At 47.2% G+C, this 24,267-nt stretch overlaps 1 protein-coding gene across 2 annotated transcripts in view; it reads right to left on the minus strand.

Moving 5' to 3' along the window:
• Window positions 1–21,119, minus strand: part of LOC139264497 (serum paraoxonase/arylesterase 2-like) — a 138,219-nt gene extending 117,100 nt beyond the window's left edge. For both annotated transcript variants that reach the window (XM_070881063.1, XM_070881061.1), the window contains exon 1: window positions 20,956–21,119. In XM_070881063.1, coding sequence (XP_070737164.1) covers window positions 20,956–21,029 — 74 coding nt within the window. In that variant the 5' untranslated portion in view covers window positions 21,030–21,119. The remainder of the gene's footprint in view (window positions 1–20,955) is intronic.
• Between the last annotated feature and the right edge of the window lie 3,148 nt (window positions 21,120–24,267).

Consider the following 24,267-nt stretch of genomic DNA (forward strand, 5'->3'; position numbering starts at 1 on the left):
GCGAACCCCATTCATGTGAAATGGTAACCGAATTAGTGACTAAACCACGTATCAATCTAACAGATGTACCAATGTGTAACCCTGATTTGGTGTACTATGTTGACGGATCAGCCTTACGAAATGATAGGGGCCAACCTAGAGCGGCTTATGCAATTGTAACTCAGTTTAATGTTGTCGAAACAGCCTCTCTTCCAGACTCCTTTTCAGCCCAACAAGCCGAATTGTTTGCGTTAACTCGAGCCTGTATTCTGGCTGAAGGACACACAGTTAATATCTACACTGACTCCAGGTATGCTTTTGGGGTATCACGTGACTATGGACAAATTTGGAAGATTCGCGGGTACCTGACTTCTTCAGGAACCCCTATCAAAAATGCAGAACAAGTGGAAAATCTCCTGCGAGCCATTCAATGCCCTTTGAAACTTGCCATTATCAAATGCCAAGCACATACAGGCCAGTCGAATGAGGTGGCACTTGGGAACGCCAGAGCTGATAATGCAGCTAAGTCAGCAGCTCTGTCGAAAGGGGGGATGCAGGTGTCATTGTTCCCACTAAGGAAAAATAATTGCTCAGACCCGCCACCCACTATTAATGACGTGCTGGCCTTTCAGACACAGGTCAGTACGGAGGAGGTGGTGACCTGGACGAAGGATCAATGTTATAAAAATCCAGAAGGAATATGGGTTCACCATGACGGCCACGTGGTGGCCCCTAGATCCTTACTTCCATGGATTGCCCGATGTGTTCATACATTCACACATGCAGGCAAAGGGGGATTGGCAGATTATATTTTGGCAACTTGGTATGCACCAGGTATTTCGGCAATTGCAAAACAAATCTGTGAAAATTGTGTTACCTGTCAGACAATGAATCCGGGTAAGACGGAAAAAGTAGAATCTGCCTCCCACCCAAATCCAGTCGGGCCTTTTGTACATTTACAAATGGATTTTATTGAATTACCTATGTGTATGGGATTCAAGTATGCATTAGTTATTGTAGATGTGTTCCCTAGATGGATTGAAGCCTTTCCATGTAAAAAGGCCGATGCCACTACCGTTGCTAAATGTTTGTTAAAAGAAATTGTACCGCGCTTCGGAATCCCTGCTAAGCTTTCTAGTGATAACGGGTCACATTTCACGGGAACTGTTATAAGAGAAATGTGTAAAGCTTTGCAGATTAATCAACGTTTTCATTGCAGTTATCATGCACAATCAGCTGGACTTGTTGAAAGATATAATGGAATGCTTAAAAATAAGCTGGCAAAACTATGCAATGACACTGGACTGAAATGGACAGAACTGCTGCCCTTAGCTTTGATGGTAATGCGATCTGCAACCAACAGAACAACAGGCCTGTCACCGCATGAGATAGTTATGGGACGTCCCCAACGACTACCTTTTACAGCACCATTTACTGCAAAACAGATGGACATCCACAAAATGGAGGAAAATATGTTGAATTATTGTATTGCACTAACCAAATGTATTTCCAGCTTTCATTCACAGGTAAAGGAAGCCCAAGTCAAGCCAGCGGAAGGGAAGTGTCATAACCTGGAGCCAGGGGAATTCGTTTACATCAACATTTTTAAAAGAAAAAGCAGTCTACAGCCAAGATTCGAAGGACCATACCAGGTCTTGCTGGCGACCAATACTGCAATCAAGGTAAAGGAAAGACCAACATGGATCCACGCATCCCATTGCAAACGGGCACCCGACCAGGAGGAAGGGACGAAGGAATCAGAGGAACAGAAAACGGAAGACTGAATAAGGAACTGTATGGACTATGGGGACTGATGGTGCTGGGCTTGACAGGGTTTTACTTCACATTATTGATTACACCAGGGATACAGACCCGCCACCGAAGGGAATTGAACGTAAACGTATTTATGGCACTGAGTCATAGGTATGCTCAAGAAAGAAACTTGTCGAGTTGTTGGATATGTTCCCATGTACCTGTTCACTCCAGGGGGGGTATTCCCCTGAGATCTGTCCCCTTTAACGAATCAGAAATGGTAGAATGGTTGACAGTGCAAAACAGGACAAAACTAACTAAGGGGCCAGAAACGAAGGAGCAAACAGAATGGAGGTCGGCAGGGTATAAACTTACAGCCTTCCAGGGATGGTACCAGCCCAATTATGATAATAACCATCAGCCTCCCTTCCTAAGCATTACTCCCAGAATAGGAAATCCTGAAGGTATACTATGCCTAGTGAGTAATGAAACTAAAGGACCAGAAATGGGATGCAGCAAGTGTTCCCAAATGACTAAATGGCAAGCCACAACTAATCCCACCGAGAGAAAGATAGCAACCGTTGGCTGGACAACGGTCCATAACAAAGCCCCAGGTGAAGGGTGGGAAGGTGAGACCACTCGAGTAGGGATAGTGCGAAATGACCAGGAGCTGACGCCCTATAATTGCACCTACTTTATTTGTGGCCATAAAGCCTACCCATGATTACCAGCCAACTGGACAGGGTCCTGTTACTTAGGATATGTGGTACCCCTTATCAGATCAGTAAGGACTCTAAGGGAGGCCTATGGAAGTCACAAATTTAAACGGGATTTGACATGGCTAAACGGAATATTCAAGGTAATGGTGCCACCCTATGGAATAGCATCGACCGAATGGCAGTTACGGGAACTGGCTAACTTAGTAGAATCAGTAGCCAACGCAACTTCCCAAGCCTTTGAAGGGATAAATGACGAAATGGTAGCTATTCGAACAGTGGCTCTCCAAAATCGTATGGCCTTAGATTATCTCCTAGCCAAGGAGGGAGGAACATGCGCATTAATAGGTGGAGAATGCTGTACGTATATCCCAGATAAATCAGAAGATATCGGCAGGCTAGCTGAAAACATCAGGATGGTTGGGAGCCCTGGGGAAATCTGTGGTACAGGGTTTGATCATATTCCTGCTGATAGTCTTCGCCCTGTATCTATTATTTGTCATCGTTAAGTGTTGCTGTGCCAGGGTGGGAGAAACTATGTTACCTACCGAGACCACGGCTAGAGTTATGGTAGCAACAACTGCTGAAGGCTCTTGTGTGGAAATGGAAATGGAGAGACTGTACAAGATCAGAATGGATTGAGTTGTCCTTGTGAAGGACAAAATGGGGGAATGTGGAAAGTATTTTTATCTAAGCTGATACCATACGGTATTTGTGTGCCTTTTGATTAAAATGGAGTCCTGGCCCTTCCAGAACTTTCTGCATTTTAGCAGTCAGCTTGCATAAACAGCTAAACCTGCTGTTAGATGGCTGATGGCCATCAGACAGCTAGGAGACAAGTCATGCTGAGACAAGTAACCCCCCATGGTGCTCTCCTATTGTCTACACTACAGGAGTTCCATGTCACCCCACCCTTATCTTCTAGCCATTATCTCTTTCCGAGACCTCATCCATTTGATGCAAACAGATAAACTGACCAGGAAATTGGAACAATCCTGACACAATACAAGACAGGTGATAGCCCATTACCTATGACTCATGGAGTAATGGCCGTTTGGCTTCCTGATTACCCTGACAAAAGGAAATATCTGTAAACCATGTCAGGACCAGGATATAGTAATTAACTCTTTATCTGTATTCACTGACTGTGAGACAGAGCAATACACAGGGAGAGGCCAGAACTTTGGTTTTACTGTATAAATATCTTGTTAAACTGAACCATTTCGGAGGTGTTCACTTAGCCCTTGACTGAGTGTGACCTACCCCTTGCGAGCAAGTAAATTAAAAAGGAAACTTCTACCGGAGCTGTAAGTGTCGGAGTCATTCTTTTCGGAGGTCGAGATTTCGACAAGTCCGAAGTTATTGAGTTAACCGATCAGCTCCATGATCATTTACAGGATTATGACGAACCAGATCAGGTCCTTATCCCACATCTAACCGAAGTATTACGAGAGTTGAGGCTCAGAGTGGGTCAATCCGTAAAGCTCTACCACCAACTACAAACTAAAATCAAAGTACTGGAAGAAGATACCAAGGTAGACTTACAAAGTCAGAGTTGGTGGAGAAAGGTCTGGGACTGGGGAATAAATGTGAACATCCACCCATGGATTCGAATAATTTCACATATACTGGTCGGGATACAATTGATCTTAGCAATAACATGGGGCGTAATGGCCTGCCAGGCATGCAGACACCACGCACAACGAAGACGGACAAATCACCGTTCCCCGGATACTAAACAAGCCTGTTTTATAATGGGGCAGGAGGATTTGGCCTTTGTCAATTCGATTTAAGCAACCGGGACTCCTGAAACCGCGTGACTGGCCAGCACGTTGGGGCAGGGAGTACAGGGCCGTGCATAAAATCTAATAAAAGTCGAATGGTCGGTTAAAAGGGGACTAGGACTAGTCCCTTTACCGAAAGGGGGAGTTGTTGTAGGAGGTAGGCACCTTTAGAATATACCAGAATACTAGGCATTAGGCACCTGCTAGATATATCTAAACGCATATAAGTTTAAAGTGGCCACACATAAAATGGCTGCCCAGGCATGATGGGATATCAGGTAGTCAAGCTGTGAACTGTTGAATTTCAATGACTGAGCAATAACCCTGTGAGGCCCACTATAGGAATGCCTTGGATGCAGGATAAGAATAATGAGGAGAGAACCCATCTCCCGTATTCAAGGCCATAAACCAATTAATTCCCCAGGAAGAAAGAGATAAGAGAACCCATCTCCTGTAAACAAGGTTATAAACCAAGAAAGAACTAGTGAGAGAACCTATATCAATCAGCCCAAGCTGACAAGAGACGAACACATGGTTCCTGAGACATAAGGGGAATTCTATTGGGTTAAAAGAACCTATATGTAATCTATAATCGTTGTGATTGGCTTGTGTCCAGCCGTGATGGGCTGTGTAACTGTAGTAAACTGTTTGTAACTGTTGTGAAACATATAAAAGTGAATGTAACCCTTTGTTCTGTGGAGAGAAGCCTGGACTCAGTCTTGTGATTTCCTCCCCGCTAAGCGTAATAAAGGCCGCATCAGCATTGGAACCGACTGAGTGTTGAGTGATTCTTCTGAGAAAACATTAACGCTAACAACCATTAACACCCACCATCAAAGTGCTTAGAAACAGCCAAATGGGCAATCAGAGAAGAATGCCTGGTAATAGTCCTTTTGTTAACAGCAATCTCAATCTCAGCTCATGATGGAGGTGCGGGGGTAGACACACTGCGAGAAGCTGCAGGTTCCAGCAATATACCTGTAGGATTTTTAATGTCAGTGGACACTTGGCCAGGATGTGCAAAAAGGCAGTAGCGAGGCTAATCTGCGAGACAGAGGAACCAGACAAGGGGTCTGCAATGCAAGATGGGGCCCGGGGTAAAGCCATAGATGCTGAAGTTCAGCGGGTTCATGTGGCTGATGACAGCTCATACACTAAAATGCCACCCATGATTATGAAAGTCTAATTGAATGGTATCCCGGTGCACATGGAGCTGGATACGGGAGCTAGCCAGTCACTCATGAGTGCCCAACAATTTGTGAGACTATGGCCACACAGAGCTAGCAGGCCCAAACTGGAACGCATTGAGATACTGCTACGGACGTACAGCAAAGAAATCATCCCAGTGCTGGGCAGTGCGAACTTGGTGGTAACACATAATGGATCACAGAACCGGCTGCCACTCTGGATCGTTCCGGGAAATGGCCCCGCGCTTTTGGGGAGGGGTTGGCTAACTGAGATGAATTGGAAATGGGGGGATGTGCACGCCATTTCATCTGTGGAGCGAAGTTCATGCTCACAGGTCCTGCAAAAATTTGGGTCACTGTTTCAACCTGGTGTCGGAACGTTCAAGGGCAAAGTACTGATAAGCATCACTCCGGACGCCAGACCAGTGCACCACAAAGCCAGAGCGGTCCCGTATGTGATGTGTGAAAAAATTGAATGTGAACTAGACAGGCTGCTCAGAGAGGGCATAATTTTGGCCGCTGAATTCAGCGACTGGGCAAGTCCCATCGTTCCCGTCCTCAAAGTAGATGGCTCGGTTAGGATTTGTGGCGACTACAAAGCCACCATCAACAGAGTATCGCTGCAAGACCAATACCCGCTTCCGAGAGCGGAGGACCTTTTTGCCACGCTGGCAGGTGGCAAGCTGTTCACGAAGTTGGACCTCACTTCAGCCTACCTGACTCAGGAACTGGCTGAAGAATCCAAACTTCTGACCACCATCACGACGCACAAGGGATTATTTGTCTACAACTGGTGTCCATTTGGCATTCGTTTGGCAGCAGCCATCTTTCAGAGAAACATGGAAAGCTCGCTCAAATCCATTCTTGGAACGATCGTATTCCAAGACAACATTCTCATAACGGGTTGAGACACCGAAGAACACCTCCACAACCTGGAGGAGGTGCTACGCCGATTGGACCGGGTACGCTTGCGGCTGAAAAAGGCCAAGTGTGTGTTTTTGGCCCCAGAGGTCGAGTTCCTGGGCAGGAGGGTTGCCACAGACGGGATCCGGCCCACTGAGTCAAAAACGGAGGTGATCCGCCGGGCGCCCAGGCCCGGCAACACATCGGAGTTGCGATCATTCCTGGGACTTTTGAACTATTTTGGGAACTTTCTGCCGAACTTAAGCACATTGTTGGAGCCGTTACACATGCTCCTCCGTAAAGGTTGTGAATGGTTTTGGGGGGACTGTCAAGAACGGGCTTTCAATAAGGCGAGGAACCTGCTGTGTTCCAACAAACTGTTGACTTTGTATGAGCCCAGTAAAAAATTGGTTTTAACATGCGATGCATCATCCTACGGGGTTGGGTGTGTGTTACAGCAGGGTAATGATGATGGCCGACTCCAACCGGTGGCTTACGCCTCCAGGTCGCTCTCCCAGGCAGAGCGTGGATATGGAATGGTCGAGAAGGAAGCACTCGCGTGTGTTTACGGTGTGAAAATGATGCACCAGTACCTTTTTGGTAGACAGTTCGAGCTAGAGACGGACCACAAGCCATTAACATCCAGCAAGGCTCTCAACACCAATGAGTCAGCTCGCATACAGCGCTGGGCCCTCATGCTGGCTGCATATGACTAAACCATACGGCACCGGCCAGGCACTGAAAATTGCACTGACGCGCTCAGCAGGCTCCCACTGGCCACTACCGAGGGGGCGTCGGAGCAGAGCGTTGAGATAGTCATGGCCGTTGAGGCTTTTGACACTGCGGGCTCCCCCATCACAGCCCACCAGATCAAACTCTGGACCAACAGAGACCCCCTCCTATCCATGATAAAGAAATGTGTCCTGACTGGGGACTGGGCGCCCGCACACAGGGCATGCCCCGAGGAAGTCAGGCCGTTTCAGAGACGGATGGATGAACTCGCCATCCAAGCCGACTGGCTGCTATGGGGCAGCCGGGAAGTCATGCCCCAGAAAGGAAGGGAAGCGCTCATTAGGGAACTCCACAGTGAGCACCCTGGCATCGTGTTAATGAAGGCCATTGCCCGGTCACATGTATGGTGGCCGGGGATTGACTCAGACCTGGAACACTGGGTTCACAGGTGCACGTCGTGTGCCCAGCTAGGCAATGCCCCCAGGGAGGCCCCACTTAGCCCGTGGCCCTGGCCCACCAGACTATGGTCACGTAGACTATGCGGGGCCGTTCATGGGGAAAATGTTCCTGATCATTGTCAATGCATACTCGAAGTGGATTGAGTGCATCATATTGAACTCGTGCACGACATCCATGGAGAGTCTGCATACGGTTTTCGCGACCCATGGCTTGCCGGACATCCTGGTCAGCGACAATGGCCCGTGTTTCACCAGCCATGAATTCCAGGAGTTTATGTCGGGCAATGGTACGAAGCACGTCCGGATAGCGCCGTTCAAGCCGGCTTCCAATGGCCAGGCGGAACGGGTGGTCCAAGTCGTAAAACAGGGCATGCTACGCATCCAAGGACCCTCCCTTCAATACCGCCTATCGTGCCTCCTGCTGGCCTACAGATCCCGCCCGCACTCGCTCACGGGAGTCCCGCCAGCGGAACTCCTCATGAAACGCACGCTCAAGACGCGGCTGTCCCTCATTCACCCAGCCCTGGCAGACATTGTTGAGGGCAAGCGCCAGTTGCAAACCGAGCTCCATGATCGAAACTCAAGTGGGAGGTGTATAGAAGTAGATGGCCCGGTATTTGTTCTTAACCATGCTTTGGGACCCAAGTGGCTTGAGGGCACCGTAATTGGCAAAGAAGGAAATAGAGTCATGGTGGTCCGACTAAACAATGGGCAGATATGCCGCAAACACTTGGACCAAGTAAAGAAAAGGTTCAGCATAGACACGGAGGAACCTGAAGAAGAGCATGAGATGGCACCCACACCACTGCCAACGGACGGGCAACAAAGACAGCCCTCAGCATGCACAGTCCCTGTGGCTAGCCCAGACAGGCCGGAATCACCTCAAGTGACAGAGACGCATGCCGAGGCTCAGCCACCAGAGCCACAACTGCGGCGCTCCACGAGAGAGCGTCGACCACCTGACAGACTTAACCTCTGAAACAAAAAGACTTGAGGGGGGAGGTGATGTCATGTAACTGTAATTTATGTACACTGTACCTGTACCCTAGAAATGCACACCCTGACCACAAGGGGTGAACTTGCGGGAGACACTCCTCACCTGGGTTTCCAGGTATAAAAGGGGAGGTCCCACCCAGGGTCAGCACTCCTTGGTCCTGGGAATAAAGGTGAAGGTCACAGAGTGACCGTGTCTGATATATATATGCCTCGTGTGAGTTTGTAGTAAAGTGCAGGGACACTACACCCCCCACTCCCCTTTCTGACATTCCGAAATACGTGACGTCAGAAAACAAATCGAAAGTCCAGAAAAGACCGGAATCCAGAACAGCCTCGGTTCTGAGGGTTCCGGATTTTAGGTGCTGAACTTGAACCACATTTAATTTCACACAGAAACAATGTTTACCAGCATACTTTAATGTTTATAAACAAATGCCTTTTCTTACCCAAGGTATTTTTCCCCAGACACTTTTACTTTTATGGTGTTTTTAATTTTCATAGATGCATTTTACGTTAGACGTTTTACATCAGCCAGTTCCCAAATACAACCACCCCTACCTCCCCTCTAGCTCATGTGGACTAATAAGACTTCATCAGTCTACCAAAATTCTACAGCACATATCCTTCCCCGTAAACTATACACAATCACATCTGTTGTCGCCAAATTCCAGCACATCAACTTTAAAATGCTTGGCTTAATTTTCAAAACCCTTCAACAACTTTGCTTTACCCTACCTCTGGAGCCTTTTCTAACCAAGTTCCAGTCTGGCATACACCCTCCGCTCTTTCAACTCTGTACATTTCTCCCCTGCCGAGTTATCTTTCCTTATCTTCAAAAGCCTCCAAATATCCTACTTCTTTACTATACCAGAATTTATATTTCCTTCTTCCCCTTGATAGCACTCCAACTCTGCTTACCTACCACCATTTAAAAAAAGACCTGCATTTATATAACACCTTTCATGACCACAGGACGGGAAGTACTTAAAAAAAAAAGTGTAGTCACTGTTGTAATATCGTAAATGTGGCAGCCAATTTGCGCATCCAAGCTCCCACAAACAGCAATGTGATAATTACTAGATAATCTGTTATTTCGTGACGCTGACTGAGGGATAAATATTGGCCTGGACAACGTGAATAACTCTTCTGCTCTTTGAATAGTGTCACGGGATCTTTTACATCCACCCGAAAGAGCAGATAGGGCTTCAGTTTAACGTCTGATCCAAAAGACGGCATCTCTGACAATACAGCACTCCCTCGCTGCTGCACTGGAGTGTCAGCCTAGATTTTTTGTGCTCAAGTCTCTGGAGTGGGACTTGAACCCACAGCCTTCTAACTCAGAGGTGAGAGTGCTACCCACTGAGCCATGACTGACATAGTTAACTATGATTAACCTGTAAAATTTATTGATTTCTACGACCACATCAACACTGATCTCCAACTCCCCAACAATGTTCAAAATATTAACCTTGTCTTAACTTCTCAGCTATGATCGTATACATATTGTGCCCATTTCATGAGTCATTGACAGCTGGCTGGACATGTTAATTACTAGCTATCGCAGCTAATTCAAAGTACTTGGTACAGATTAAATAAACCAATTTTCATTTAATGTTGTTCCTTTTCTCGAAAGGTTTCAATCCACCGTTCATAAAAAGTGAATGCACGTGACAACACATGAAGTTTCAGTACGGTATATGGAACACTAGTTCTGTTATGATTCCTATTGTTTAACCAGTTATCTGGCAGGAAAGATCCACAGGTCCACTTACAGGAGGCATGAAATCAGGGAGTGTAATGCAAAAAACCCAAAAATTGAGACCTTTCTTACACATATGAATAATGGATAGAAAGAAATACCATGCAATAGTACTGAACAGACTCTGGTCAGAGGGAAGTAACTGGGATTAAGATGTTTCCCTCTTAATATTTCCTCTTTCAATATAGTGGCTGAACCACAGTGGAACTTGCACCCAAGAGCAAATAAGCACATTACACAGTCACCCAACACAGGTCACCCTTCCAAGCCTAATCACCAACAGTTATTTATTCACTAAAGTTTAAATAAGATGGTTGTGAAAATATTGAGCAATCACATTGCTAAAGAAGACAATATGCAGAAGAATAATCAGATCATAATGGTCACTTTGTTATAAATCAATTAATGAACAAAGTTTTTTTTTAAAATAAAGTACAAATACTAGAAATCTGAAATGAAAATGCTGGAAACTAACTTGGAAACAAACATCAGGTTCACCGGCATTTGAAAAGATAAATGGTAGACATTTTTATATCGTTCCAGCTATTTTGACATTCATTTGTTCTTTGAGATGACTTTTCATGTCCTCCGTATTTCCATTTTTTGAATAAGCAGCTTGCTTTTAACCCACCAGCTTCCTCTGTGATTCAAAATCCCATTTCTCTCATCTCCCTCTTCCTTATCACCCACTTCTTTTTATGCCCAACACTAATTATGGGCTTTTTTAATCTTTCAATTCTGATTTTAAAAGATCTGTACCGGAAATGTTAACCTGTCTTTGCTCTTCACAGATGTTGACACACTTCCCATATTTCCAGCATGTTTGTTTTTATTACTGGGAAAAATATTCAAGCGGTCACATCATAGTTTATTACAGCTTAAATCTGCAGGTTATCAGATTTCATTCGACTGGTCTCCTTAAATTTAGTAGTCAGATCAAAATGAAAAAGGCAATGCCAAGGCTTTCCATTCTCCCCACCACCCCAAACCTATTCTCTGGCATATTTTGGGAAAATTGGACCATAATTTAAATTGTAATTATTCCATCGCATCCGTGCTTCTTTTTCCAGAGGCAGGGCTCCATTGTATAATATCTGCCCTTCCCAAATGTGGGAGGTCCATACAAATCTGATTTCATGTACTTCACTGCGTCTCCCAACATTTTCCCTCTTCGCATGCTAGATGCCAATAACATCTGGTGGACCCTGGCTTTCAAAGGTCAGCAGAGGAGGTTTAAGAGCATTTTCTTTCCCTCTCAGGACTAGTCTGTTCAATCGCTCTGAACATTGCTGAGCAATAGACCCCAAGAGAAGTTTTAAGAATTTTTCTGAAAACATCTGTTGAATTTTCAGCCAACTCAGAAGCAACCCCATCCCCCCCCCCCGCCCCCCAGGAGTCCACCTTTAGACTATAAATGAATCCATGACTAGAACATTAGTGGTGGGGGGGGTAGAAGAGAGGCGGTGTGTCCATGACAGACTGTATCCCACTGGAGATGCATCCCAATTGGAAAACCTGAGACCTGGACTGCTGTCTTCACTAGATATGCTGACTGCATTTATTTGCACAAGTGGGTTGGATCAGATTTCTGATTGGTGTGTCTTGTCCTCCAAGGAGACCAAACAGTTTGTTTGGAATGTGTCATTAGATCCTGCCTGCTGTAAAGTAATTGAAGGTCTCTGCAATGTGTAATGTCACAGGCTGGCTCAAAGCTACTCCAATGCAGCCATGGCAGGGACATCTATCTGTTAATATGGTCGACCTCCTCCCTCCTCCCAATCATCAGTTGAGTTATAGAACTCAAGGGGGGAGGGACAAAGAATAAAAGAGTGATGGGGGATTCTATAGTTAGGGGAACAGGCAGACGTTTCTGCGGCCGCAGACGTGACTCCAGAATGGTATGGTGCCTCCCTGGTGCCAGAGTCAAGGATGTCACTGAGCAGACGCAGGGCATTCTGGGGGGAAGAGGGTAAACAGCTAGAGGTCGTGGTCCATATCACATAGATAGAAAGAGGGATGAGGTCCTACAGGCAGAATTTAGGGAGCTAGAAAGAAAATTAAAGGGTAGGACCTCAAAGATAGTAATCTCCGGGTTACTACTGGTGCCACATGCTAATGAGTACAAGAATAGAAGGATAGAGAGGATGAATGCATGGCTGGAGAGTTGGTGCAGGAGGGAGGGCTTTAAATTCTTGAGGCATTGGGACTGCTTCTGGGAGAGATAGGACCTGTACAAACCAGACAGGTTGCATCTCAACAGCGCCGAGACCAATATCCTCGCGGGGAGTTTTGCTAGTGCTGTTGGGGAGAGTTTAAACTAGCTTGGCAGGGGGATGGGAACCTGAGAACAAATTCAATAGGGAAGGAAGTAAAGCAGAAATTGGATAGCAAGAATTTAGAAAGCGAATCTGTAAGACAGAGGAAACAAGGGTTAGTAAGTAGTAAGCAAGGAGGTCTTCCTGTGCTAAATGATATATACTTTAATGTAAGTAGTATAGCGAATAAGGCAGATGAGCTAAGAGCACAGGTAGACACTTGGGAGTTGACATTATAGCCATTACAGAGACATGAAAGAGGGGCAGGTTGGCAGATCAATATTCCTGGTTACAGGATTTTTAGACAACACAGAGAGGGGGGTAAAAAGGGGAGGGGGGGGTCGTGGTTTTGATTAAAGAAACTACTATAGCACTGAGGAGGGATGATATTTTAGAGGATCATCAAATGAGGCCATATGGGTCGAATTGAAAAATAAAAAAGGGGCGATCACACTGCTGGACATGTATTATAGACCCCCAAACAGTGGGAGGGAGATAAGAGGAGCAAATATGTAGGCAAATTGCTGTGAAGTCCAAAAACCATAGGGCAGTAATAGTAGGGGATTTTAACTATCCAAATATTGACTGGAACAAATATAGTGTGAAGGGTATAGAGGGGGCAGAATTCTTAAAATGCATTCAAGAGAACTTTTTTTTAGTCAGTATGTTACAAGCCCAACATGAGAAGGGGCAGTTTTGGATTTAGTTTTGGGGAATGAACCTGGGCAGATTGAAGGGGTATTAGTGGGAGAGCACTTGGGTGCCAGTGACCATAATTCAGTCAGATTCAAGTTAGCTATGGATAAGGACAAGGGTAACCTGGAATAAAAATCCCAAATTGGGGAAAAGCTAACTTTGCTAAGTTGAGGTGTGATTTGGCCACAGTGGATTGGAAACAGCTACTTGTAGGTAAATTAGTGTCGGAACAGTGGGAGGCATCCAAGGAGAAGATCCGGAAGGCTCAGGCCAAACATATGCCCTTAAAGAAAAAGGGTGGGGACAACAATTCTAGAGCCCCCTGGATGTCTATGGACAAAGGGGAGGATAAAGAAAAAAAAGAGAAGCTTATGTTATATACCGACAGCTAAATACTATCAAATCTTTGGAGGAATATAGAAAGTTAATAGGTAAAATTAAAAAGGATATTAGGAATGCTAAGAGAGAGCAAGAAAAGTTCTTGACTAGTAAAATTAAGGAAACCCCTAAAATGTTTTATACATATATCAAGAGGATAACACAAGAAAGGGTAGGGCCTATTAGAGACCATGAGGGTAATCTCTGTGTGGAGACAGAAGATGTTGACATGGTTCTTAATAAATACTTTGCATCTGTTTTCATAAAAGGAAAGGGGCAATGCAGATACTGCTTTCGAGGCGAAGTGTGAAATTCTGGATGAAAAACATAGAGAGAGGGGTTTAGGGGTTTAGCAGCTTTGAAAGTAGATAAGACCCCAGGCCCAGATGAAATGCATCCCAGGCTATTGAGCGAAGTAAAAGAGGAAATAGCAGAGGCCTTGACCATCATTTTCCAGTCCTCTTTTGATTTGGGCATGGTGCTGGAGGACTGGAGGACTGCTAATGTAGTACCCTTGTTTAAGAAATGAGAAAGGTATTGGCCGAGTAATTACAGGCCTGTCAGCCTAACCTCAGTGATGGGAAAAGTATTGGAATAAAATCCTGAAAGACAGGATAAATCTACATTTGGAAAGGCAAGGATTAATTAGAGACAGTGTGCACGGATTTGTTAAGAGAAGATCGTGTTTGACTAACCTGATTGAATTTTTTGAGGAGGTAACCAGGAGGGTCGATGAGGGCAGAACGCATGATGTAGTGTATATGGATTTTAGCAAAGCTTTTGATAAGGTCTGGTCATGACTGGTCATGAAGGTTAAAGCCCATGGGATCCAGGGCAAAGTGGCAAGTTGGATCCAAAATTGGCTTAGAGGTAGGAAGGAAAGGGTACTGGTTGATGGATGTTTTTATGATTGGAAGGATGTTTCCAGTGGGGTTCCACATGGCTCAGTACTGGGTCCCTTGCTTTTTGTGGTGTATATCAATGATTTAGATTTGAATATAGGGAGTATGATTAAGAAATTTGCAGATGATATTAAAATTGGCTGTGTGATTGATAATGAAGAGGAAAGTCATGGACTGCAGGAGGATATCAATCTATTGGTCAGAGCAGTGGCAAATTGAATTTAATTCAGAGAAATGTAAGGTAATGTGTTATGTATGCATGTAAACTTCGCCAATATGCAAGACTTTCCACTAGGGGGCACACCTGTGGGAGACCTAAGGGTCAACTGTGCATCCTGGGGCAAGCAGGTATAAAAGGTGATTCACCATGCTGCTTCCCCACTCTAGAGTCTGAATAAAGAGACCAAGGTCACAACAGTTTGAGCTTACAATACAGTCTTGTGGATTTATTCTGAACATAACAAATTGGCAACGAGTAACGGATCACAAACTTTCACGCGGTAATGGCTGCCATTAGTATTCTTGAGAGATTTGTTGAGGGTGATGATTGCGAAGCCTTTGTCGAGGTCTCGACCAGCACTTCGTGGTTAACGAACTGGACAAGGCTGAGACGGCGATCAAGCGCAGGGCGATTCTCCTCACCGAATGTGGGTCTTCGATATATGGCCTTGTCAAAAATCTGCTGGCACCGGTCAAACCAACGGACAAGACTTACACAGAGCTGGTGTGGGAACACCTCAAGCTGAAGGAAAGCATCTTAATGGCCAGATATCGCTGTTACACGCACCATCGCTCCGAGGGCCAGAACGTGGCGAGTTTTGTCGTCGACCTAAAACGCCTTGCGGGACAGTGCGAATTTTCAGGAACTTTGGGGGAAATGTTGGGGGACTTTTTTGTGCTTGGAATCGCCACAAGGTCATTCTTCGCAAACTGTTGTCTGCCAAATCCCTAGATCGGAGCAAGGACATCACGATAGCTCAAGCCTTCATATCCACGAGCGATAACACAAAACAGATATCTTCACAGAATCCAAGCTCAGAGGCAAGTACTATGCATAAAATAATGTTTTCAGCAGGCAGAACTGTACAGGGCAGGGCCCACACGACCGCAGAGGCCAGACCTAGGCAATCGACCCAGGGACGTAGGGTGCCAGATTGCCTCAACTTGCAAGTAACTTGTACATAAGACTTTTGGGGGGGGGGGGGGGGGGGGGGGGAGTAATGTTAGGTATGTATGTAAACCACACCAATATGTAAGACTTGCCACTAGGGGACACATCTATGGGAGACCTAAGGGTCACCTGTGCACGCAGGTATAAAAGGTGGTCCACCATGCTGCTTCCTCACTCTGGAGTCTGAATAAACAGAACAAGGTCACAACAGTTTGAACTTACAGTACAGTCTTGTGGATTTATTCTGAACATAACATAATGCACTTTGGGAGGGCTAATAATGAAAGGGTATACACATTAAGTGTTAGGCCATCTTAATAGTGTAGATGAACAAAGGGACCTTGGAGTGCTTGTCCACAGATCCCTGAAAGTAGCAGGCTAGGTGGATAAGGTGATTAAGAAGGCACACAGAATGCTTGCCTTCATTGGCCGAGGCACAGAATACAAGAGCAGGGAGGTTATGCTTAAATTGTATAATACTCTGGTTAGGCCACAGCTGGAGTACTGTGTGCAGTTCTAGTCGCAGTATTATCGGAAGGACATGGTTGCACTAGAGAGGGTGCAGAGAAGATTTACTAAGATGCTGCCTGGAATGGAGAATCTTAGCTATGAGGACAGATTGGATAGGCTGGGTTTGTTCTCATTGGAACAGAGGAAGTTGAGAGGAGACCTCATTGAGGTGTACAAAATTTTGAGGGGCCTGAATATAGTGGCTAGCAAGGGCCTATTTCCCTTGGTGGAGGGGTCTATTACGAGGGGGCATAATTTTAAGATAGTTGGTGGAAGGTTCAGAGGGGATGTGAGGGGAAATTTCTTCACGCAGAGGGTTGTGGGAGTCTGGAACTCACTGCCTGGAAGGATGGTGGATGCAGAAACCCTCACCACATTTAAAAGGTGCTTGGATGGGCACTTAAAGTGCCGTAACCTGCAGGGTTATGAAACTAGAGCTGATAAGTGGGATTAGACTGGATAACCTCTTGTTGGCTGGCGCAGATACAATGATATGTACTGCAGGGAATCGAATACAGCCAGGGTGATCTCCTGGACTAGTTTTGATCGCCTGGGTGAGTCAGAGAGGAATTTTCCCAGATTTATTTTACCCAATTGGTCTGGGTTTTTAATCTGGTTTTTGCCTCTCCCAGGAGATCACATGGCTCCAGTTGGGGTGGAGTGTAAAATTTTCAGCATAAGGGGTGTCGCAGTTGTGTTGGGCTGGATGCTCTTTACCTTTTCGTTATTGTTCATGGGTTTCTATGTAACCTTCAGGCTGCTGACAAAGGGCCGTGTGGCTCTTTATCAGCCGGCATAGACACGATGGGCCGAAATGGCCTCCTTCTGCGCTGTGAATTTCTATGTTTCTAGAACATAAAATGCTTGAAATGCTCAGCAAGCCAGGCAGCATCTGTGGACAGAGAAAAGTGTTACCGTTTCAGGTCGATGGCCTTTCATCAGAACGTGAAACATTAACTGTTTCTCTTTCTGTAAATGCCGCCTGATTTGCTGAGTGTTTCCAGCAATTTATATCAGATTTCCAGCATCTGCAGAATTTTATTTTTGAATCAGCAGATTGATAGTAGGAATCAGCAACGGTGCCATCAGGCAATACCTGTTCACCAATGCCAAGTTGACTTGTGGACCCCGTCAAAAATGTGATCTCATGAACAGGTGATGCAAGATCATGTGGGGTTCTGTAGCGGTTTCTCGGAGGCTGAATTTCACAAATCCACAGCATTGACTATTTTACAGAATTTAAGCTGCAAGGTTGGTGCAGTGTGGCACATTCCATTCAACGAGAACAGGTGAGGTCGACGTCATTGCAAGTGTCATCACGAGCAGAACTGTAGATTTTCAGCATCCGCTGACAATGACATCATCAAGTGGCCTGGCTCATGCACAGGATGACATCACTAGTCAACCGAAAACTAGAAGTACCCACACTATCGCTAATCACTCCATCAAACGAAACACTGGCTGAGAACTGTGGTGACTCATGAGGCAATACCCGTTCACCAATGCCAACACTCCCCACACTCCCTCCCATCCCCTCCCCTCCCACCCCCTCCCACAACCCCTCCCACCCATCCCCTCCCACAACCCCCAACCCCTCCCCCCTCCCAACACTTCCCACACCCCCTCTCCCAACCCCTCCCCTCCGACAACCCCCTCCCAACCCCTCTCCCAACCACTCCCCTCCCACACCCCCTCCCCCCAACTCCCACACCCCCTCTCCCCACCCTCTCCCACACCCTCCACCCCCAACCCCTCCGCTCCCCCCCCACTCTCCCACCCTCCCCCAACCCCTCCACCGCACCCTCCCAACCAACCCCCCACACCTCCCCATCCCCTCCCATCCCCCATCCCCCTTCCCACACCACACCCCTTCCCACCCCCCCCAAACCCCCTCCCATCCCCCCCCACACCCATCCCCCCCACACCCCCTCCCATCCCCCCCCCCACACACCCCCTCCCATCCCCCCCCCCACACACCCCCTCCCATCCCCCCCCCCACACACACCCCCCCATCCCCCCCTCCGACACCCATCCCCCTTCCCATCCCCCCCTCCCATCCCCCCCACACACCACTTCCCATCCCCACACCCACTCACATCCCCCCCCACACCCACTCCCATCCCCCCCCACACCCACTCCCACCCCCCCCACACCCACTCCCACCCCCCCCCCACACCCACTCCCACCCCCCCCCCACACCCACTCCCACCCCCCCCCACACCCACACCCACTCCCACCCCCCCCCACACCCACTCCCCCCCACACCCACTCCCACCCCCCCCCCCACACCCACTCACATCCCCCCCCCCACACCCACTCACATCCCCCCCCCCACACCCACTCACATCCCCCCCCCACACCCACTCACATCCCCCCCACACCCACCCTCCCATCCCCCCCACACACCCTCCCATTCCCCCCCCACACCCTCCCATTCCCCCCCCACACCCTCCCATTCCCCCCCCACACACCCACACCCCCTCCCATCCCCATCCCACACCCACCACCCACACCCCCTCCCATCCCCATCCCACTCCCATCCCCCCCCACCACCCCACCCATGCTCCCCCACCCATCCCCCCCCACCACCCACACCCATGCTCCCCCACCCATCCCCCCCCACCACCCACACCCCATGCTCCCCCACCCATCCCCCCCACACAACCCCCCTTTGGACTTTCAAAAGGCTTTTGACAAGGTCCCACACAAGAGATTGGTGTGCAAAATTAAAGCACATGGTATTGGGGGTAATATACTGACGTGGATAGAGAACTGGTTGGCAGACAGGAAGCAGAGAGTAGGGATAAACGGGTCCTTTTCAGAATGGCAGGCAGTGACTAGTGGGGTGCCGCAGGGCTCAGTGCTGGGACCCCAGCTCTTTACAATATACATTAATGATTTGGATAAGGGAATTGAGTGTAATATATCCAAGTTTGCAGATGACACTAAGCTGGGTGGCAGTGTGAGCTGTGAGGAGGACGCTAAAAGGCTGCAGGGTGACTTGGACAGGTTAGATGAGTGGGAAAATGCGTGGCAGATGCAGTATAATGTGGATAAATGTGAGGTTATCCACTTGGATGGCAAAATCACGAGGGCAGAATATTATCTGAATGGCGGCAGATTAGGAAAAGGGGAGGTGCAACGAGACCTGGGTGTCATTATTCATCAGTCGTTGAAAGTTGGCATGCAGGTACAGCAGGCGGTGAAGGCGGCAAAAGGTATGTTGACCTTCATAGCAAGAGGATTTGAGTATAGGAGCAGAGAGGTCTTACTGCAGTTGTACAGGGCCTTAGTGAGGCCTCACCTGGAATATTGTGTTCAGTTTTGGTCTCCTAATCTGAGGAAGGACGTTCTGGCTATTGAGGGAGTGCAGCAAAGGTTCACCAGACTGATTCCAGGGATGGCTGGGCTGTCATATGAGGAGAGACTGGATCAACTGGGCCTTTATTCACTGGAGTTTAGAAGGATGAGAGGGGATCTCATAGAAACATATAAAATTCTGACAGGGCTGAACAGGTTAGATGCAGGAGGAATATTCCCGATGTTGGGGAAGTCCCGAACCGGGGGACATAGTCTAAGGATAAGGGGTATGCCATTTAGGACTAAGACGAGGAGAAACTTCTTCACTCAGAGGGGTGTTAACCTGTGGAATTCCCTAACGCAGAGCATTGTTGACACCTGTTCATTAGATATATTCAAGAGGAAGTTAGATATGGCCCTTACGGCTAAAGGGATCAAGGGGTATGGAGAGAAAGCAGGAAAGGGATACTGAGGTGAATGATCAGCCATTATCTTTTTGAATGACGGTGCAGGCTCAAAGGGCCGAATAGCCTACTCCTGCACCTGTTTCCTATGTTTCTATGTTTCCTCATTGACTCTTGTGCCAACCATTAGCACCACAGACACCTACTCACTCCAGCTCCTCATGGCCCATCCTGCCATTTGCCCAATTCCCACCTTCCCCTCCTCCATCCACATTGCCCCGTTGCCTATCATCTCTCAGCCTGCCCAAAGAACCACTAGCCAATGCTCCTGCTCTTCCTTCATCTGCCACCTTCTCCTCCGAGTGCCCAAGTTAGTCAAACCACCACTCCTTCCCTGTCTGCTAAACACCACCTGCTAACCTTCCCAGCACAGCATCCTGAGGGACGGAGTCCTCGGTCAGGACTCTGCAGTCCTCCAGAAAGTTAAGCCCCACTTATTTGCCGGTCTTCACGGACACTCTTCCACACCCCATCCGGTTCAAACTCCAGTTAAGGCCACCTTTTCCCGTCACCACCTCCTAAACTTAGCCCGAGTATGGCCGGCAGCCATGTACTGGCAGGAAAGGAGGATTTGCATTTGCCAATCACGGTTATGATGAGAGGCGAGCTGTGTCAGGTCAGAGAGACGGTGCGGATTGGGAGAGGTAGGGCTCGCCTCCCACTCCAGCAGTTTCAGAGCGTAGCGAAACCTCCCGGGGAGCTCCCAGGCTGCAACCCCAGTCTGGACAAAAAGCTGGCCGCCTTGTGTCATGCGCTAAAAGTGTCTCTTTTAATTAAACAAAACCTACAAACTCTAGCCGCCGTTGAGTGAGCCAATCCCGGGCTCTCTCCGGACACCCAGCCCTCCGCCCGGACCTCGCAATCCCCCAGGAGCGAAAACAAACGCAATCCCCGTCCTCGCGGCCACTCGCTTTCACTTTCGCCCAACTCCTGGGAACGTTTGCAGAACTCACCACAAATCTAAGAGCCGGTAGGCGAGCACAGCGAGTAGAGCCATGAGAACAGCGAGCAGCACCGCCTTGGCCATCCCCAGGCACAGTCTGTCTACCGGACACCGTGTGACTGCCTCACTCAGTTGATAACCCCAATATAAGAGTCAGCCCGTTGAAAGGGCGCTGACTGCTGCTGGTAAACTGTATTACTCATCATTAGTAGGTGGGTCTTAATGCCTGAACGTCATCATCATCATCATCATAGGCAGTCCCTCGAAATCGAGGAAGACTTGCTTCCCACTCTAAACTTGAGTCCTTAGGTGACTGAACAGTAGGAAATTAGTCTCTGTCACAGCATCCTCCTCCGTTTAGCCTGCCCCGAAAAGTTTGTCACCATCCTCCGCCTGCTCCACAACGACATGCAAACCGTGATCCACCACAGACCCAATCCATGTCCGGACCAGGGTCAAGCAGGGCTGCGTCATCGCGCCAACCCTCTTCTAGATCTTCCTCGCTGCAATGCTCCACCTCACACTCAACAAGCTCCCCGCTGGAGTTGAACTAAACTACAGAACCAGTGGGAACCTGTTCAACCTTCATCACCTGAATGTAAACATTAGCTGACTACAATTTTTAAAAATGTATATCCTCTGAAAAATATATAACCAGTTAGCAAGGATACTTGTAATCCTCACATATTCCCTCTGAAAATATGACCACCCAGTCCCCTTTTTTCAGTTAGTGATAGAGAATTCAAGCTCTGCAGCCTGGCTGCAGTTTTGAGAAAACACAGACCACATTGCATTAAGTCATCAATCAACTTGACATTTTAGGACCTTGGGTAGCGAGCCAATTAAAGGTTAACAGACTATCAATTGAGCCAATAAGGTCAAAGAAGGAGAGTTCTTTTCTGTAAATTGAACCAGGTATAAGTACAGCCATTTTGGCCATGTGGTCTCAGAAAGACAAAGGCCTGGCTTAAAGCCAGAAGCTTGTTGCTGCTGCCAGAATAAAGTTACATTAAAACTATAACCGGAGTTCGTATTTCATTGGAAATTAAGAGATCTAACAATTTTGGCGTCACGAACAGGATCGCTGAGGGAAGAAACTGAATTTTGAACATTGAACCTACAGACTGAAGTAAGGACTCCTCTTTATAAAAGTCCTCGGTCAAAAGTCTAAATTCGCCTCTCCTACGCGATTCTGAAAGCCTCCGGTTTGCGAACTCTCCGGTTGGTGGTCGGCTCAAGGTCCCATAGACGTCTAACTTCAGCAGTGTGTTAGTTAATTAATCACCGACCTACTGATCGGCTGGAAAGCCTACGACTCGAGACCCCAGTAAAGAAATCAGTATTATGGCAGCAAGAGATAAGAGCAAAGAATTGCCTACAACTGTTAAAGGCGGGCGGGCACCACCTGAGGTTTCGATAGATGAAATCCTCGAACAGTTGAAAGAATACATAGAGCAACAATTCAACTTATCTAAAACCTGCATTAAGATCGAACAAAAGTACGGAACCTTCAAAGGACAATGGTCCTTGGACGAGATTAAAAGGGGAAAACGACCCGTATGAAAAATAAAGAGCGAATTAGATGGTCCCTAGCCGTTATGGGACAGATCCGAAAGCGGAATGAAATTATAATGCGTTCCCAATATGAGCGAGAACTGACCAGTACAAAGGACCAATTGCAAGCTGTTTGTGCACAACTGCGACAGAAAAGACTTGAACTTGAAAAGTCGGAAGCAGAAGTTAAAGATCTTAAAGGTGAAATTAAAGAATGGAAAAAATTATTAGGTCAAGAGACAGTAATAGAAAAAGGAAAATGTATCGGTCAATTCCCAGGGTACCCATGTTTGGATAAGTTAAAAGCGCAAACCCGAAGACACGACCGAGCAATAGATACGGATTCTGAATCCTCCGACGATACAGGGTCGGAGGATGAAGAATTAGAGGTGGCTTTGCCCCATTTAAAAAAAGACGAGTTGTAATCAAATCAGAAGAGACTGCGGATGAGGGCGGAACCAAAAAAAACGAGGAAAAGGGTGCATGCAGAATACTTAGTTCATGATCCGGCAGACCCAGAGAAAATTGATAAATGGTCCAAGGAATTGCCCAATCCAAAGAAAGGGGGAGTAAAAACGTGGGACCAATTGGACCGCTTAAGAAATATATATCAACTTCATCCCTGGGACAGAGTGCAAATTTTGACCATAATGGTGCCAAAAACACAAGGAAGAAAATTGCACGACAAGGTAGAAGAAGCTTTGGGGCCGGATAAGCAAGAATTAAACGCAGGATGGGAGGCAATTAAACACTGGCTGCAAGCCTTCAGTCCAGCTAAGACAGACTGGGGAAAAATTGCAGCCTGCCAACAGAAAGGAACAGAGGAGGTCCTGGAGTATGGCAAGCGGTTTAGATGCACGTGGCAAGAACATTCGGGTATGAATAATACGGATGAGGAAATGGATGAACAACTGTTTGGACCCCTGAAAGCAGCTTTCGTGGCAGGTCTAAAGCCAGAACTGTCCAAAGTGTTACCGGACTGGGAAGGTAGAGGAACTACCTTTGCAGCATTGGTGGATCGATGTAACCAATTAGATCGGGATATGGGAGCTAAAGTCCGAGCCCTGCAGGCTGTGGGATGGAAATCCCAGGATTCCGATAAACAGTTATTAGGAAAATTACCTGGAAAATGACATTATTGTGGGAAAGAAGGTCACTGGGCCAAGACGTGCAGGGCAAAACAGAAAGGAAGAGGACGCAGCCAGGGATACAATTCAGCCAACAAGCCAGGCTTGTCACAAGATAACGACCTCATAGAAGCATTTAAGCGACTGACAATACAACAACAGAAGGAGTTACTTGGGATAGCAAAAAACGATTAGAGCCCACCCTGGCCCCCCTCCTCGCACTAATACAACAAAGGGGAGATGGGCTATATATAACTGTGAGGGTGGGCGATAAGGATGTAGACTGTCTTTTAGACACAGGGGCGAAATTAACATGCTGACCCCTACAATATGGAGACTTTTAGTCGTTGGATGGTAGGGCACGTACAGCCTATGGAGTTGGGGGCCATAAAATGGAAATTAAAAGGACAACACCGGTACTTATAGGGCTGGGTCCACATGAACGAACCACGCCGGCCTGGATAGGCCCAGTAGATCAACCCCTTTTGGGAATGGATGTTCTAATCCAAATAGATTTATCGTTGCATTTCGAGAATGGTCGGGTGACATGGTCAATTAGAACTTTGAAGAAAGAAGAATTGAAGGAACACCCGAGATGGGCTAAAGATAAGAACGATTGTGGCCTACTTCAGATGGAGCCT

Source organism: Pristiophorus japonicus, chromosome 5 (genome assembly GCF_044704955.1).
Source record: "Pristiophorus japonicus isolate sPriJap1 chromosome 5, sPriJap1.hap1, whole genome shotgun sequence".
Classification (NCBI taxonomy): domain Eukaryota; kingdom Metazoa; phylum Chordata; class Chondrichthyes; family Pristiophoridae; genus Pristiophorus; species Pristiophorus japonicus.